Source organism: Zootermopsis nevadensis, unplaced genomic scaffold (assembly GCF_977971745.1).
Source record: "Zootermopsis nevadensis isolate Lab colony 2312 unplaced genomic scaffold, Znev_1.0 Znev_ptg000028l, whole genome shotgun sequence".
In the NCBI taxonomy this organism is placed as follows: Eukaryota; Metazoa; Arthropoda; class Insecta; order Blattodea; family Termopsidae; genus Zootermopsis; species Zootermopsis nevadensis.
Genome location: NW_028259160.1, coordinates 13729744 through 13747554, shown reverse-complemented (window position 1 = coordinate 13747554; position 17811 = coordinate 13729744). Strand labels below are relative to the sequence as shown.

General features: G+C 37.0%; 2 protein-coding genes across 5 annotated transcripts; both read left to right on the top strand.

Moving 5' to 3' along the window:
- Positions 1–132: 132 nt before the first annotated feature.
- On the top strand, positions 133–8400 carry LOC110832795 (solute carrier family 25 member 35). Of its 3 annotated transcripts, none has more exons than XM_087357004.1 (5): positions 133–220; positions 1767–1981; positions 3443–3661; positions 5907–6021; positions 6841–8400. In XM_087357004.1, the coding sequence occupies exons 1-5, from the start codon at positions 148–150 to the stop codon at positions 7074–7076; spliced, it is 858 nt and encodes a 285-aa protein (XP_087213130.1). In that variant the 5' UTR covers positions 133–147; the 3' UTR covers positions 7077–8400. The 3 variants fall into 3 exon arrangements, with proteins under 3 accessions (XP_087213130.1, XP_021925807.1, XP_021925806.1); XM_022070115.2 differs by lacking the exon at positions 133–220 and adding an exon at positions 1420–1516; XM_022070114.2 differs by lacking the exon at positions 133–220 and having other exon boundaries at positions 1523–1981.
- Positions 8401–8840: 440 nt separating this feature from the next.
- Wdr24 (WD repeat domain 24) lies at positions 8841–17707 on the top strand. 2 transcript variants are annotated; one of them, XM_022070260.2, is made up of 9 exons: positions 8841–9273; positions 10248–10364; positions 10826–11048; positions 11306–11519; positions 12618–12866; positions 13554–13901; positions 14234–14804; positions 15368–15614; positions 16368–16507. In XM_022070260.2, exons 1-9 carry the CDS (start codon positions 9177–9179, stop codon positions 16369–16371), a joined length of 2070 nt encoding a protein of 689 aa, XP_021925952.2. In that variant the 5' UTR covers positions 8841–9176; the 3' UTR covers positions 16372–16507. The 2 variants fall into 2 exon arrangements, with proteins under 2 accessions (XP_021925952.2, XP_021925950.2); XM_022070258.2 differs by having other exon boundaries at positions 8842–9273; positions 15368–15642; positions 16368–17707.
- Positions 17708–17811: the final 104 nt, after the last annotated feature.

Here is a 17811-nt window from a genome sequence, read left to right as displayed (position 1 = left end):
TCTTGCTTATTGCACTGTGTAGCCATATAGGTGATAGGTGTTTTGGAAGAATTTATACCTGAAGAGGAAGGTAATACATGTAAGATTTGAAGTTTTCACAGCGGTGAGTATGAAGATTTCTGTCATAGCCCTGATGACGGAGGCAGTATGACCTCTGAGACGTTGGTAAACAGAGACCAGACTACACAGCTCAACAATCCAAAAGACAGAAATCTTCAAGGTAATACATTCCTCAAAACCCTTGTTACCTCCCTGCAAAGTTACAGGGCATGATAATGAAGCTGATGCATTCTTCAAAAACATAGTAACCACCTATAAGACCACGTGGTATTACAACCCTGAAGACATTCCATTTGGACAAGTGGGAGGGGGTCATTCAGATGTCAGGAAAGTGAAAATATTTAAGAGAGTGTAATTTTTAAGGAAAGTTCAAGTTTTACTACAGGCCTGGAGAGCGAAGAGCCTTTACCTTTCACACAGCCAGCATATATATATAAACTTGTCAAAATAAGGTGGAAGGTGAGACTATAGAAAAGCCTGATATTGTACTACAAGTATAAGACAATGACCAGATTGATTTGATGATGAAAGACTTAACTGGATAAATGATGTATTTTAGTTCTCAAATGGGTAAACTGAATAGTTTTATTTGTAAAACTAAACAATTGATAAAATCTAAAGAGCAAGCAATATATATACTGAAACTTCTTGATGCTCTGCTATAAGTTCATTACATAAAGAGACACTACAAGGTAAAGATGCAACAGAAAATCCAATATCTACACCAGTGTGACAACCTCAGATGTTAAACATTCAATTTCAAGTACAAACGAAAGCAAAGTCCAAGTACTGATATGAAATGTTTAAGAAGTATAGGGGGATAGATAATAGGATATAATTTTGAGGTTACTTTTACAGAATGGAGGGCTCAGTAGCAGATGGCTATGATGGTGAAGCTGAGATTGTCAGCTTGTTATAGGAGAAGAACTGAAAAATATAATGTTGAAAGATAGTGTATGGACATAGAAGAATGGTGACTTGATAATTAGAAGTCATCAATTTTGTTCTTTGTTCGACATATGGATATAGAATAATTAGAAGAGCATTGGAATAGAGAAAGTGGCCCATGGGATGACTTAGTACAAGATGGTTCAGCCAGGAGCTAGGAGACACCAAGAAATGAGGGAGGAACTGGCAATAAATCGAAAAGAAACGACTGTAAGAATATAGAAGTGGAGCCTTTTTGTCCATAGACCCTCATGAACCGAAACGACACTAGAAGACGCTGTGTGTCGCTTCAGTACTCTATTAACATTAAATTATGTAAAAATTATAATACTATGTAAATTATACAGCCCATCATGTAGAAAACAATCCATTTTTCTCTTTTACACAAAAACAATAGTAAAAAAACAGGACATACATTTACCGTTTCTCACGTGACACGAATGTGGTATCAATGTTATGAAACGCTGTTGGTTAGGAGAGGGGAATATAATCCATGATAAGGAGCGATGTAAGGACAATGATAATTTCCATAGAGTCATTCTTTGATAGTTATGTGTGCCTGTAAGACGGCCCGTTATTTTTCCGTAAGTCCTAAATTATGGAATTTGTTTTGGGTGGAGTTGCTGCAATAGGTGCAGGTTTTTTTACTAATCCCTTGGATGTTATTAAAACGAGACTCCAGTTGCAGGGTGAACTGCAAGTCCGTGGAATGTATACCGTTCATTACAGAGGCTTTCTTCATGCCTTTTATGCCGTAGCGAAAGCAGATGGGGTTTTAGCGTTGCAAAAAGGCCTTGTCCCTGCATTGTGGTATCAGCTGTTTTTGAATGGTGTGAGGTTAGGAACGTACGACTTCGCGGAAAAAAGAGGGTGGACGACGGACAGTTCGGGAGAGATATCGACACCAAACTGCATCATTGTGGGAGCATTGGCCGGTTGCATCGGTGCTGTCACCGGGAGCCCCTTTTATTTGGTAAGGTTTATCACGAATAATGGTATCGAAAATTCACTCATCTACAAGATGTCCCTGTCTATATTTAGGAACTGTATGAAATCATAAACGCAACCTTTATTGTATGGGAATAGGGAATTTAAGCCCCATACTATGGGTCTGCTGGCTGGACTTAAGCTATAGAGTTAACAGTTTAGTGTTATGCTAGTGTGCTGCACAGTTCATATTGATCACAGGTAATCTGCAACATACAGATACAAACACGAATTATAATGGCCTGTCTCCAGTCAGAGATTTGGTTAACCTACATAGCATTGTAAAGAATTTGAGCTTTGTGATCACCCATTGGTTTAATAGTAATCACAACATACATATAAAGCTGAAAGTACCTGCAATTTTGTAAGCTACGTAGGTCTCTTGTCACCATGTCATATTTATCGGTTGCAAAGAAAGTTGGTGACTGGATGTGGGAAGTACCTATTAATGTGTTGAACAAGCTGTGGCAGCCAACAAGGAGTGATCCTCCAGCTTCTGAACTGGGAGGTTTTTTACATGCAAAAGAAAATAATTAGCATAATGGCTGGTGTCAAAAGCAGGGTATCTTGTAGAAAATTATTTCGTAAATTTAATATACTTCCACTTGCAAGTGAATTTATACTCTGCTTGCTATCATTTGTGGTGGAAAACATGGATAAATTTAAAAGAAATACAGATGTACATAATTTAAATACAAGACGTAAACATGATCTCTATGTGCCAAATGCTAACTTTACTAAATATCAGAAAGGAGTGTACTATACAAGTATCAAGTTATTTAATAATCTTCCACCAACAATTTAAAGTCTAAATTATGATATAAAGGTATTCAAGCCTGCATTGAAAGATTACCTCTTTACTCAAGCCTTCTATTCTGTAGATGATTTCATCTCTGCTGAAAATGTTTAAGCTTTATATCCATAATCTACGTATATGTAAAGCAAGTTTTGTATTTATATTTAAAATTCTGAGGTTTATGTATATTAATTTGTAAAATTATTTTTTATACTTGTATTGCAGAATCTGAAATTTATGTACATTGATATGTGAAATACGTTCTTGTACTTGTGTTGAAAGTTATGAAGTGTATGTATATAGTATGAAATGACATGGTCTACAACCTTTGGTTGAGACCAAAGAAGGATCTATGGAATGTAAATAAACTCTACTCTACTCTACTCTCCTCTAAATATATCATACTGTAAAGCACACTCCGTAAAGGGTATTTGAAAGGACTGGATTGAACTGGCTAATTTTATTTAATTTATTATATTTCAGTGGTTTCCTTTTGTGAATATAATAATGAACTTTGGGGTTTAATAAAAGCAGGGAATTTTTTGGCCAATTGAGTAACTATCACCTTTTTAAGGAAGACTCTGCATCATGGAATAGAGTTTGTGGGATAATATTTATAAATTTTTTGCCTGTTTTTGGTATGTTTTTCAGGTGAAAACACACCTGCAGTCACAGGCTGCAAACAGCATTGCAGTAGGCTACCAGCACACACATACAGGTTGCATTAGTGCATTATGGAAAATATATCTGGAGCAGGGCATTCTGGGACTCTGGCGTGGTGTATTTGGAGCAGTGCCTCGGGCAGGCATTGGTTCTGCTTCTCAGCTTCTCTCCTTCTCCCTCTGCAAAGACTACTTAGGAAATTATGAAGTAATTATTGCTTTGTTGCATAAATGTTTCATATATGTTTTACCCACTAATTGATTCTGGAGCTAAGTTGACATCAATTAGAGCCAACACAGGAAGTCAGAGATTTTTGTAATACAGAGTGTAAGTTCCAGAAATGCTTGCTACTTCTCAGTCCAAAATATTTTGCCTTCCCGTCTGATTTCTAAGAACCTGAAAATTAAAGTATACAAAACAATAATCTTGCCTGTTGTTTTGTATGGGTGCGAAACATGGTCTCTCACTCAGAGGGAGGAACACAGATTGCAGGTGTTTGAGAATCGGGTGTTGAGGAGGATCTTTGGGCCTAAGAGGGAAGACGATGGGGCGTGGAGAAAACTGCACAATGACGAGCTTAAAAATCTGTACTGCTCCCCCAGTATTGTGAGGGTGATTAAGTCGAGAAGAGTGAGATGGGCGGGACATGTAGCGCGCATGGATGGGACAAGAGGTGTGCACCGGGTACTGGTTGGGAAACCTGAAGGGAAGAGACCGCTGGGGAGACCTAGACGTAGATGGGAGGATAATCTCAGGCGGGATCTATGGGAGATAGGAGTTGAAGGAAACTGGATTTTGTTGGCCCAGGACAGGGTCCGGTGGAGGGCTTTGGTTAATTCGGTGATGAACCTTCGGGTTCGGTAAGCCATCTAGTTAGTTAGTTAGTTAGAGCGTAAGTTGTATGTGACAGCATTACTTTGGGAATTTACTGTTATTAGACTTGTTTGTAGTGTTTCCATAGTACATTCATGTTGCTTGTTTCCATCCATCTCTTCCTTCAAACCTTGATTCTCTTCACATTTTACTTACTTTTTGGGTGGGGAATATTTTTGCTAAAGACATACAAAAATTATAACTGTCACTTTGCTTGAAGGCCTAAATTAATTTTGTGTGTGTGTGTCATGAAATCCCTACATGTCTGCTTAAAGTTTTTCCTCATCCAGGATTTTGTTTCTGTTCTCTTTTACCATCTATTTGGCTTAATGCTAACACACCAACCTTGTATTTATTGAAGATTTCCACCTTCTGGATTGTTGCGCTGTGTAGTCTGGTCGATGTTAACCAACGTTTCAGAGGTCATACTGCCTCCGTCATCAGGGCGATGTATTTATTATTATTTATTTACTGCAATTGGGTTTGCACCCGTGGCAGTGGTCCTTACACTGCACAATTACAACAAAATACATACAATAAAAACAAGTACACTCCATAGAACACCCTACACACATAACTAGAACATCTACCCCTACAAAAACATCCACACCTTACAGGGACACACACAATACAAAAACACACATCCATTAAGTAATCACAATACTTTAGAGTAAAATATAAAGTCAAACCTCAGTACATGATACTTGATACTTTTATCCCAAAGAATTAAAGTCACTTCGAGACTTCACTTCCCTTATCACAATCTAATCCCCACTTAATAACCCTTTGCTTGTAACTACTTTCTTGACCCTCTTTCTAAGGGTGCTTAATTTACAGGGGAAAGACGCTAGTACGCCTGGAGGTAATTGGTTCCAGCTTTTTATGGTCCTATTTACAAAGGAATATTTGCCAACATCCATTCTTTGTTTTCTAGTCCTAATTTTCTGACTATGATAGTCCCTGCTCAGGTAGCATGACTTTAGTAATCTATCCCCTATCGTTTTCCAAGCCTGGTCCCCCGTGTACCTAATGATGTATTCAGTTTAGATCTTGGCCACAACACTTGATATCACCAAATATCATGCTCCTGCTCTGTGTGTGGAAGATATGGAGTTCAAATTTTGTTTCAGAAACATGCTATTCTGACTGAGGTTTTTCATGGGTTTTCCTCAGACTTCATCCTATAAATGGATTCTAGACTTGCCTAGGATTGGCATAGACCAGGAAAGGTCATCAAGGCTATTCCTGATGACTTTCAGTTCTAGTCAACTTTCCAAAAATGTTGTGGCACTGATGTCTACTCTGTGTAACATGGACAGCAATACATATTCCAAACTTTCTTGGTGTTTGATAATGCAGGCACAACAGTATGAAAGTGCACATTGATTCACATAGTCAACAGACACAATAATGGTTCACTTTATGTTTTTGGAAAAAGTGTCTGTTTCTACCATTCTCCCCCTTTCAGGCATTAGAATGCCATTTAGTTGACTGTAAACACAATAACATATTTTCTGTAATACTTATAATTGCCTCAAAGTGTTCTCACTTCAGAATTTATTGTCCGTTATTATTGCAGATCTTTGCCAAGAGGCCTCTGTTGAACACATTTACATCTAGTATGGTCGGAGGAGTAATTGTAACTATGTTTATAACACCATTTGATGTGGTCATGACTCGGTTGTACAATCAAGGTAATGTTTGTATTTTTTCACATTTTGAAATTTGATTATGAAACAATTTTATGATATTTGCTTGAATATTTAGTTGTTCTAGATCAGCAAGCAGTTACAGAAATGAAAGTAAATTAGTGATCCAGGAACTAAAAAGAATTAAAAATAGTAAAAATCATACTGTGAAGTTTGTTGTGGGGATTTAGTTCTGTTACCTGAGTCGACACTGTATAGCCTGAGCTACTGCAAAAGTGTCTTAAATAATCTATAAATAAATAAATGTTACCAGGTCACCTACAGTGCAACCAGCTTATCTTATAACTAGGCTTACATTATACCATATGTGGAAGTCATAACGTTCATTTTTTTTATACAAATTAATTTTTAGTTGTAATCTATTTACAAATGAAACTGTGTGTATTTTGCTGCTAGAGACATTTATGAATTAGGTGTCACTTCTGGGGCATTTGATCTGCATAAGTCAGCAGTAAACTGTGCCCATGATAATCTGTTGCTGATAATGGTATGTGACCTTGGTTCAATGATAGTCCAACTTATTGCATCACACCATCATCAAAACTCTTTAGGCTTAACATAGAGTATTCTTAGTTATATTATTCTACAGAAATCTCAGTAATAAAGGTACATAAGGTACAGGAATTCCTGTATGGATTTGTACCTGCACACATGTGTGTCATACTTATGAAACATGTGTCTTACTGTAATTGTGAAAGTAAACATTAGTATTTAAAAACCGCTATTGCTGTGCTATGGCTTTCTTTAGGAAAAGATAATTTGATTGAGATTTTAATGATGCTGTTTCTGTGACGTTTGTTACAGGTACTGATTCACAGGGACGAGGGTTGTTATACAAGGGTGTAGTTGATTGCTTCATAAAGATGTGGAACACAGAAGGAGTGTATGGATTTTTTAAGGGATTCATGCCAAACTACACACGTCTTGGACCACATACTGTTCTTTGTTTTGTATTTTGGGATGCACTTAGAGGACTTCAGACTAAGTTTGTAAATAGGCAACATAAGAAAGATGGAACTGTGAAAGTTGTGAGGTCATAGTAGCAACTAGTTTGTTGTCCTGTGTGTTTTAGGTGTTTCATTGTGTCTTAGCTTACTGTTATCAGCGGAAGAACATTTATATTGTTACAATCTGAGCTGAACTACTCTGAGGCAACCTGGACACCCAAAAATTATAACAAATAATTTTTATTCTGTCAATATTGGTCACCAGGGTTGTAACACCATGTCAACTTGTAGATAGATACAAACATTTCAGAGGAAAATATTGTCTCCATCTTCCAGGCTGAAGAGTTATTTCAGAGCAGTCTCCTTCCACATTTTACTGTGCAACATTAATGAGCTCTTCAGTAATAATGAATCTCACTGGCATTTCAAATGTTTATATAGTTACCTAGACTGAATTTTTCTTATTCCCACTTTTCTTCTTCTGTGAAATTTGTGTGTATAATTATTTACTTGGTATATTAATTCAGTAATAAACATATTTTGAATACAGGATAATGCTAGCAAATTCTAAATATTCTGCATCATTTCTATACAATTGTTGGTAGTGCTTTTATGTAGAAGATTAGGTCTGTTATAGTGTATTCTATTCTTGGGACATGTTTTTATGGTACTAATTTATGCATAGGTACTTTCTGAATATAATATATAATAACTTGACTTGTACAATAATTGATGAAATTATTATTTTATAATTTGTATTAAATTGTGCACATAATTTTTCATTGGTAATAAAATAGCAACAAGTGGACTATATCTTGCTTGAAAAAAGACGTGCTTTTTAATATAATAATAAGGAAATTAAAATGTTAAAACTATATGTGAAACTAGGTCTGTCACTGTCGACATATTGAGGGTGCTCGAGAAGAGTGTTGTTTAGAATATTTGGACGTAAGAGGGATGGTGTGACTGGAGGCTGAAGAAAACTGCATAATGAGGAATTCCATAGTTTGTACTGTTGACCATATGTTGGAGTGAGATGGATGGGACATACAGCATGTATGAGACAATGGACAAGGGAAGGAGATTTGTGTGAAATATTTAGGATTTCAGATTATGGTGTTGACTATGAAGATGGCTATCCTCTGGGTTGTATGGGAGGTAGCAGAGGTACCCACTGCCTCTCTGTAGTGATGGAAGCAGCAAGAACTATGAAACGTCGGTAAACATCTACCAGACTACATAACACTACAATTTTGAAGACAGCCAAAAATCAGTAAACAATGTTACCGACTGATTCAAAGATTAAGTCATAAAAGTGTTGCTGTAGATCATGTTGATAGATGGCAGTAATGTCAGATGTGATGTCAAACTTTGTAAACTATGTCTCGTATACTAACAAAATTAACTATTGACCTTTCGTTTTCACGGTGACTGGCATTACTGAAATCTTGTTCTATCAGCTGTATTATTTTGTTAAAAACGCGAGATGTTCATCCTTGCAGATTATCTGCCTCCAAAAATTAAATAATGAGTTCAGGCTCTCGTCCATCTCCCAGAAAATAGAGGAAACGACAGTCAGTTTCTACTATTCGGAACAACATTTCAGAGGACAGTTATCATTCTTCTTCTTGTTTCTGAGGTTTCCTAGTCTTTGAAGTGTGCATTTGTGAGTAGTGGGTGACAAGTCCACTACCTCTGCAAAATTTCTACTCAATCCTGTTCACCATATCAAACTATGCTCTCATCTGTAGTACCATAATACTGTTCATTAATACCATCTTATCGCTACAAAGTACAGTTTCTACTTGGAGATGAACGATGGGTTGGCATTATTGACAGTTGGGACGCGACATAACACTCCATATGTTATGTTGGTATAGTGTGAGAGGTTATCAACGTCTTTGGTAGTCCGTGACATAACCTGTTCCAAACACAAATGTAGCATGAATAACCAAGAATGAATTGTGACAGTTTCAGTTAAAATGTTGATGTGTTTACGTTGAATATATAGAATACTCTGGATTTTATTTGTGACACATATTACTGCGTAAGGCAGTAGTTAGACCAAGAACATGTGAAGTTCAAACAAGAAACTTGTTTTAACGCAATTTAAGGAGCTTTATAGGTTAAAGTTGAAATTTGACATCCATTACAGTGTTACCAATTGTAGAATCAGCACCAGGATTACAGAAAATGTCGTCTCGAACTATGTGCATTACCCAGGAAGGTCCTGCAAATGCGCTTGCACTTAATAAAGATTATTCACAGGTTGTCATTGCGGGGAGAAATGGTAACACCTTTATTATAATGTATTCCGGCATTATAAATTGTGACCAGTATCCTTGCTTGAGAATTTAGGTTTTTGCGGCGGCGACTATGAAGATGATCTTCTGGGATGTTGCATTATGTAGTCACATAGAAATTGACTGACATTTCAGAACTGCTTACTGCCTCCATAATCAGGGTGATTGCCCTTCATCCCAGAAGAAAGTAATTATCATACTTGCTGCCATGAGAACCTTTAATCTTGCAGGGTAGAGGATTGTTGTGTTTGTATTTTATGGGGGCTGCCAAGTTTTGACTGTGCTGAAAACTTGGTTTATCCTATTTACTGCTGAAGAGAATAAATGTTGGTTAGTTTGCTGATGGTTACATGTGAGGTAGTTTGTGTGGAATTGTTAGCAAGCATAAAAATTCAGGCTTTTAATGTTCTGCCTATACAAAGTAAACTATGAAGCAAAAAATTGCATAGCCATGTATGGGAGAAGTTGTGGCTTCTCAAGTGTAGTTATACAGCAGTAAAATCCAGTGTTTTTTTGTAAGCTTCCATGATAATTAATGAAAAATGTTTATAGCTATGCTGCTAATACCTATCCCTCATTTTCCACTTCCAGAGGTCATTGTCTTGCTTTCCTTCACTACTATTACCTTCTTTCCCTTCTTGTACTTTCAAGATGCCATCAAAAAAGTAATAGACCAGACACTGCATGTAACCAACAACATAAACATTATAACTGCAATAAATCACTTTTCTTCTATGTAAGAACATACGGACATCCCTCCCGTAGGTAACTCTAGAAACATTATCAGCTTCAGACTGTTGGATCTCTTGTTTTGGATATTTGTATGTTGTCATGCCTAAATCTTTATCCTGATTTACCTTTACAAAACAGACCCTTCAAAATCTATCATCCATTTTGGAGAAGTCTGTTACATTTTAATACCATTGTGTGTATGAATGACAATGAAATTCTTATTTTACAGTTTTCAAAGTATTTTCTATTGAAGAAGATGAATTTGTAGAGAACTGTAATCTCAGAGTTGGAAAGAACCTTAATCTTAATTTTTCCTGTAATGATGTTGCTTGGAACACAATTGAAGGTATGATAATGCATGTAATATAAACAAAAGTTTTGTTCTCAGTGTAGGCAGTTTTCCACTCTAAAATTAAACTTGTTTTTATCAGAAAGATTATGATGTGTTTATGTAATAAATGTTAATCAACATAAAGATTTGAAATAGTTATTGACTTTTTGTATGTTCAGTAAGACAAATATAATACTTCACTAAGGTCTTCAAGCATACTGGCAGTTTTAGTTGTGTAATATAGTAAAAATTTGTGTCATGGTAGTAAGCTTTAGTAAGAGTCCTTTACATACGATTGAATGAAAATACTCTTGTTCTAGTCATGTACAACAGACAAGTATTGTGTGCCCATTAGGCAGTGTTATAAATTTGTGTGTAAGTAATTTAAAATAGAAATTCATTAGTAAACCACTGTCAGCAAAATGAATAGCTTTCGCTTTCTGTCCATATATTTAATAATCATTCTATTATCACAGACCATATCTTAGCAACTGCTGCTACAAATGGTGCTGTTGTTCTGTGGAACCTGAATCGACTTTCACGATCAAAACAGGAACATGTATTTATGGACCATAAACGAACTGTAAACAAAGTGAGTTTCCACACATCTGAACCTACTTGGCTCATTTCTGGCTCTCAGGATGGGACCATGAAATGTTTTGATCTTCGAACAAGAGAAGCCACTCGTACATTTTACAGGTAATAAATGCTTCAAGGAATGATATAAGTATCTGTCTCAGCAATTATGAAGTTCATAAATTCCTATCTGTAATTTCTCATATACATAGACTTCATGTTCATGATTGGAATTATCATAATTTTAAATTTCACAACTTTTTTGTAGCTGTGACAAGAGGAAGAGATGGCATTTGATGTTGTTTATATACTGTGACACCAAACCACTGACATTGAATATTTAAGTAGGTAACAATGTGCTGCCTAATATTCCATTTCAGTAACACTGAAAGTGTCCGTGATGTTCAGTTCAGTCCTCATCTCCATCACACCTTTGCTGCTGTTTCTGAAAATGGAAATGTTCAGCTTTGGGACCTGAGACGTCCTGATCGTTGCTATCAGCAGTTTACAGCTCATAGTGGACCAATATTTGCCTGTGATTGGCATCCTGAAGTCACTTGGCTGGCCACTGCTAGTCGAGATAAAACAATTAAGGTGAAATTACGCATAGTTTTGTACTTATTCAAACCTCCTGGTTTACTGATTGTGATTTTTGGGCCTGTTTCAGTCCTGCTTGGTAAATGCAGCATTTAAATAAATGTGACTGCTTCTATTCACATCTGTACTGTATATAACCATATGTTCATTTCACATTGGCGCTACTAACATTTATAAGTGACATGGAATGTTGTACTCCTAACAAAATAGCCAATGTCAATCATGCTTGGCTGTATAAGTGCTCTATTCATGCAATGTGGAAAAAAATAAAATAAGTTCTGATGGTGGTTACTGTGCTAGAAAGAATTGCAAATGAGGCTGTGGAGGCACATATGGTGGGGTCTGGCAGAATGTATGTTTATCAGGAGTCTGCAGTCAGGCAGTTGGTGCATTTGGCAGGAATTTGACTTCAGTTGCCATGAAGATGTATTCACATTTGATTTACTTTGTAAATAAATGTAATTTTACTGCAGTATACAAAGATAATACTGTAGTCAATTGTATTACTGTTCAACACAAAAATTATTTATTCCCATACTCTTCAACAGGCCATACTACATTAGTCATTAAGTAAAAAATAAACAGTTACTCCATTGTTGAGACCAATGGTATTAAAATTGGACAGTAATTTATGTTGGTGTTATTATAAAACAAAGTGCAGAGTAAAAATGTAATTGATAGAAGGAAAATGTGTGGGGAGAATGGAGAAAATTACATAATAAAATGACATTTTTTGTACTGTGCAATGAATATTGTTACAATTAATTACTTGTAGTTAATTTAAACTAATTTTCATTTGTGTAGGTTTTGTAGTGCTAAATGGGAGAATGGTTATAAATGATGAATTGGGAAGGATATGAAAATGCTTGTGACCAATTTGAAGATATTGTCAGCATTTGCTTGGCAAGACTGAGGAAATCTACAAAAATCTCCGGGTGCAAAAGCTAGAAGAAGAAAGAACGCTCGCTTTTACTTTACCTTAACTGTACTCAGAGTCTATCATTGTTTGTTTGGCAGTTGGTATAAGAATGACAAAGAATGCATCTGAAAAATTTGTGTTTCTCTGATGTACATTTTTCCACTCATTTATTGCAGGTGTGGGATCTTGCAGGCAAGCCAACACTTGAATACACAATACACACCATTGCATCTGTAGGACACATTAAATGGAGGCCTCAGCGGAAATACCACATTGCCAGCTGTGCCCTGGTGGTAGACTGTAGCATCAATGTTTGGGATGTGAGACGGCCATATATTCCCTTTGCTGCATTTAATGAACATAAAGATGTAGCTACAGGAGTTGCGTGGAGAGGTGACCCTCATGTCTTCCTGTCAACAAGCAGGGTGAGATTTCTGAATTTTTACTTCGGTTGTGTAACAGACCCCATGTATTTGTGGAAATGCATATTTTGTTGCATTGACTAAACATAATTTAGTTAAATATCACATAAAGGTAAGATTAATTTTCCTTGTATGTTGGATGTAATACTTATGGTTTTTATAGCATGTATTTATACTGCATAGCATGCTTATTGATATTAATATCTGAACTCTGAACATTCAGTCCTTCTTGCAAAGAAAACACAATGTGTCTACATTAAAAGTTGAGTTTGTCAATGCAATACAAGAAAATAATCACTGTTTTTGCTGAGAGTCATACAGAAGCCATAAATATACTATATGGTCAAATGCATAGTTGCTGAATGTTAAAGCACTGGTCTTTAAATAATTAAGCATTATAAGATGAGAAAAAGTTATTTCACTACTTGATGTAAATTTCCATGGCACATAATATAAGCAGAGTTATTCATGTAAACATAAACTGATGAGAGAAATACTGTGCTTAAATTTTACATTATGTTAACCACAACTGCTTCCTATAGTTAATGAAGTGGGATCATGTTTGGGTATGATTAGCAAACATAGTGGTCAACATACAAGAATTTCTTCACCAGCTGATAAATTTCAGTTGCTTCAGGGAAATTTTATTATATGGACGAAGTAGTATAATGTATTCCATTTTGTATTCAGGACTGCACCTTGTACCAACATGTGTTCCAAGATGCAACACGCCCAGCCAGCAAAGCAAACCCTCAGGCAATATCTCTGAACAGCAAAGGAGATGTGGCCTATGCTTGTCAAGTAAACATGAACCCAGTGCGAGGATCAGCCAAGCTGTCTGGTATCCTTCGAAAGGCTCCCCCTCATAGTGAACAATTCTGCCAGGTGAACAGTGTCATGCACCGGTTCTTGAGTAAGAATCCGCGGGAGATGCGATGTTTCCACGAATGTGCCCGAAGGTACATCCTGACTGGTCGGCCTCTCTCAGATATTTGTGATCATAATGCTGCAGTAGCCAAGGATCTTAACAGACAACATGTAAGTAGCTCATTGCAAGCTAGACACATTTCACCCATTTTGAGAGAGTTTCCATAGTGGACAAATTTAGGGGTTCTGCTTATCCAGTTCTCTGATCTTTTCATTCATTGTATTTAAAAGTATTATACATGTGGTTGGTTGCATTGAGATCTTCTGTAACTGTATATGAAATGAATTTGATCAGTTGAACTGAAACAATGTTTTGTCATGTAATTCTAGATACCTAGACAAAATATCTAGGAAGAATCATAAAGCTTGGTTTTCCTTATGCCTGTAGCCTGTAGTTCCAAATTTTTTCTCAGTTAAAATTTACCTCTTTGTACTGGTTGCAGGTGAGTCTGGTATGGAGTGTTGTGAAGACGCTATATAGTAGCAAAGTGGGTGACTTTGGGCAACAAACTCCATCTGGAAATGTATCAAGAGAGGAAACTGGTTTGGGTGTTCCGCAGACAACATTAGGAACCAGCACAGGGGCAGAACCCATCAGTACTGGTGTAGGTGGAGATGGTGATCAGCACTCATTACTTGGTGGTGGTGGAGGAGAGACACCCGGGGGTGCAATGAGTGCAGGGGAAGATGAAACTGAAACAGATGAAACTCCAGAACAACATTTTAATGGGAGGATTGGTTTGGGAAATCTGTCCATCCCTCAGGGAGACTTTTTCTTTGGTGACGGAGAAATGGATCCATTAAGCGTGGACTTTGACCGAATGAATAATGGTATGATGGGAATGAGCCTTAGCAATGGATTGCTTGGAGGATCACACATATTGCTAGATGCTCAGGTGCAGCAGGACTGGACGCTTCCAAGCGAAGCATTTCCCTTGAGGCATGAGATTCAGGATCGTTCACCACCACCAGAGCAGTTTCCAAATCATGGATCACCAGATCTAAATGATCATGGTAATTTTTATATAGAGTGAAATTCACTCACACCTCTAGCAGATCTCAGAAATTTATTTGTTCAAATGGACCAGGTAATTTATATTTTAAATCAAAGTTTCACTATGTTGTATTGAAATGCCAACAAATCAATTGATTTAAATATTTGGAATCCATCACTTCTGTATGTTGTACATGGTAGTAACCATTTAAAATGACTGCTGTTTGTGGTGCAGGAACAGGTAGTAAATTAATTATTAATATCTTGAAAATTACGCTGTTCTGTCTAAGCTGACAAAATGTCACATTTAGCATGCAGACCATAATCCTGGTAGGTACTAGATATCATTTCAAGTAGCCATGTATTATACATTTTATCAGGATGGGTGTACAGAGCATATCAGTTATTCAGTATGAAAATAAGCTTTCATTTGTATTGGTATTTGAAACTTCATAAGTGTGACATGGATAGACTGAACTGGCCATTGACAAGGTCTCTTTTTGGGCTTTTGCTGCTGTGATCAGAATCTGTAATTCTGGCATTTCAGGAAATAATTAAATACTTGGTTTGATTCACACTTCAGATTCTCAGGCTGTAACTGTTGAAGACCAGCCATCTTCCCTTCTGAATGTAACAACTGTACCCCAAATTGGACTATGGGATCCAAGCCATATCATGGTGGAAATGTTGAAACATCATGCATCTCTCGGGGATGTTCAGACTTCAGCATCTGTTTTATTAGCTCTTGGAGACCAGCGGCGAAGTCTCACTACGTTAGATGAAGCAACTCAAGAACAGTGGCTGCTAGGATACCTGGATACCCTGACAAGGTATCGACTTTGGGATGTGGGTACACAGGTAAATATTCTGGTTTGTGATATCATATGGTGGGTACCAGTGTTTCAGAGAAAATACTGTTTCCACCTTCAGGGCTGAAGATTGACATTTTCATCATCATGAGGACCTTTAGTCTCTTAAAATGTCTTTTGTCCCAACTGGTTTTCAATGTGTATGTGTAGAATCCATGTTAAGTGATCTCTTCTCATCATGGCATATCCTCTGGTTACAGACAGAAGCCATGGCCTCCAAATATGGAAGGTTCCTGCATATATACTGAATAAACAATTACAAGCAGCTGACAAGAGATGGCTGTCCAATTTTGGGGTTCAAAATGTGACAAAAGGCCTTTGTGAATACCATGGAATTTGACCCCCCCCCCCCCCCCCCAACACCACCACTTTATTTTTTATTCACTGAACCTCACTGTATGCTGTGCACTGCATAGGTTTAACCTCTAAACAATAAATCTAAACTGCACAGCTTAAGAACGCTGCTGTAATGTGAAATTGCCTTCATGAATCCCATCATGGGCTAGTGTTTAATCACTGGAGTTACAAATGAGAGACTGGATTTTGTTGGCCCTGGGTAGGGTCCGGTGGAGGACATAGGTGATGAACCTTCGGGTTCTGTAAGCCATCTAGTTAGTCAGTTACAAATAGCATCTGTGCTACTTGTGATTCTAATTTAGTCAGTAATTATTATGCTATAGGCAGCAAACAGTTTGTTTTCTTCATTGATCCCAGGTGATTCAGCTTGCGTGGATCCCAAGTGTGATGCAGTTAAACCAGCAGTCCACAACAGTACACACAAGCTGTGGACATTGTAGCAAACTCTTGCAGCGAACGGGATGGCTCTGTGACCGCTGCCACAGTTCAGAATGTGCAATGTGCAGTGTATGTCACCAAGTTGTGCGTGGCTTGTATGCTTGGTGTCAGGGCTGCTCCCATGGAGGACATCTTGCCCACTTGCAGGAATGGTGGCAAGTCAACAAGCAATGCCCTACTGGCTGTGGACACATATGTGAATATAGCTAGCTGTGATGCAGATACCACTGTGAGTTTTCCATCATTATGCAGAGGACAAACATGAGGCAAGTTTAATGATGGAGGGAGACACAAAGCATAGATTGGTTTAACAATGCATAATCACATTGAGGTTATAAGGAAACCTGGTAAAATTATAAAACTTGCCCCTCCCAAAATAATGTGCAGAAATTAAAAATCCTTAAAATAAGATATATCAAGAAAGAGGAAAAAGATGTGCTAAAGTAATATGTGATATGTCAGGTAAGGTATGTACAGTTTTATCTGTCATATAATGCTTAAATGATGGTGTTAGAAATTGGCAGAAGAATTATCAGACTTTTATGTAAATGATGATCATATATTGTATCCTCGCATTCCCTAATGATCAGATGTTAGTTGCTTGTATAGGAGAAAATTTCCAGAAGCCTTTTATTTATTACACAATGCACTTAATACAGTGGAAACTTCCAGATTTTATTTTGAAATTATATGTATTCTTTCACAAAAATGCCATACTGGACATTGTTTCAGAATAATAATGTGGCACTTAATCTCCTCTGAGCCATAACTTGCAAGAACATACTAATACAGCTGAAATATGGAAAATCTTAACTGTGAGAGTATGTTATTTGTGCTAATTTTGTGGAAGTGCCACAGCATAGAAGAATAAAAAATGTTGTTTAATGTGAAGCTTTCACAGCAGCTGCTGTCATTAATAAAATCTCGGGCCATCAATAATGTTAGATGATTAAAACTTGCAGATGTTTCAAGGACTATCTCAGAGCTGCTCATGAGTATGAGTATTCCTGAGGATGAGGACAGATGGTCCCTAAAACATTAGCAAGTTTCAATCATCTGACCCGGCTGATGGCTCAATTAGATTTTATTGGTAAAATGTTAACAAATATCAGACATAACGGTCTTAAGAAGTCTGGATTATTTATGTCAGAGGGTAGTTATTTGTCTTCAGTATGGTGATGATATTCAGTACTCGGAACATTAAACTTTTTGTGTACTGTAACTTGTGCATTAAATAATAAACTACTGAGAAGCTACAAGGTTACAGTTCACGAGCAAGGTAACTGTTGGCCCAGATTTGATAAAATATTGGCATAAACCATGGAAAACATTTTTATTTTGCCTACTGAGTATTTACATACAG

Bases quoted from the DNA above. Each gene is read 5' to 3' on its own strand.
- LOC110832795 (XM_022070114.2), top strand. From the start codon at position 1,607: ATGGAATTTGTTTTGGGTGGAGTTGCTGCAATAGGTGCAGGTTTTTTT. The intron at 3,662-5,906 runs GTAATTATTGCT...TTATTATTGCAG, and splicing joins ACTACTTAGGAAATTATGAA to ATCTTTGCCAAGAGGCCTCT. The intron at 6,022-6,840 runs GTAATGTTTGTA...CGTTTGTTACAG, and splicing joins GACTCGGTTGTACAATCAAG to GTACTGATTCACAGGGACGA.
- Wdr24 (XM_022070258.2), top strand. From the start codon at position 9,177: ATGTCGTCTCGAACTATGTGCATTACCCAGGAAGGTCCTGCAAATGCG. The intron at 13,902-14,233 runs GTAAGTAGCTCA...TACTGGTTGCAG, and splicing joins AGGATCTTAACAGACAACAT to GTGAGTCTGGTATGGAGTGT. The intron at 14,805-15,367 runs GTAATTTTTATA...TTCACACTTCAG, and splicing joins ACCAGATCTAAATGATCATG to ATTCTCAGGCTGTAACTGTT.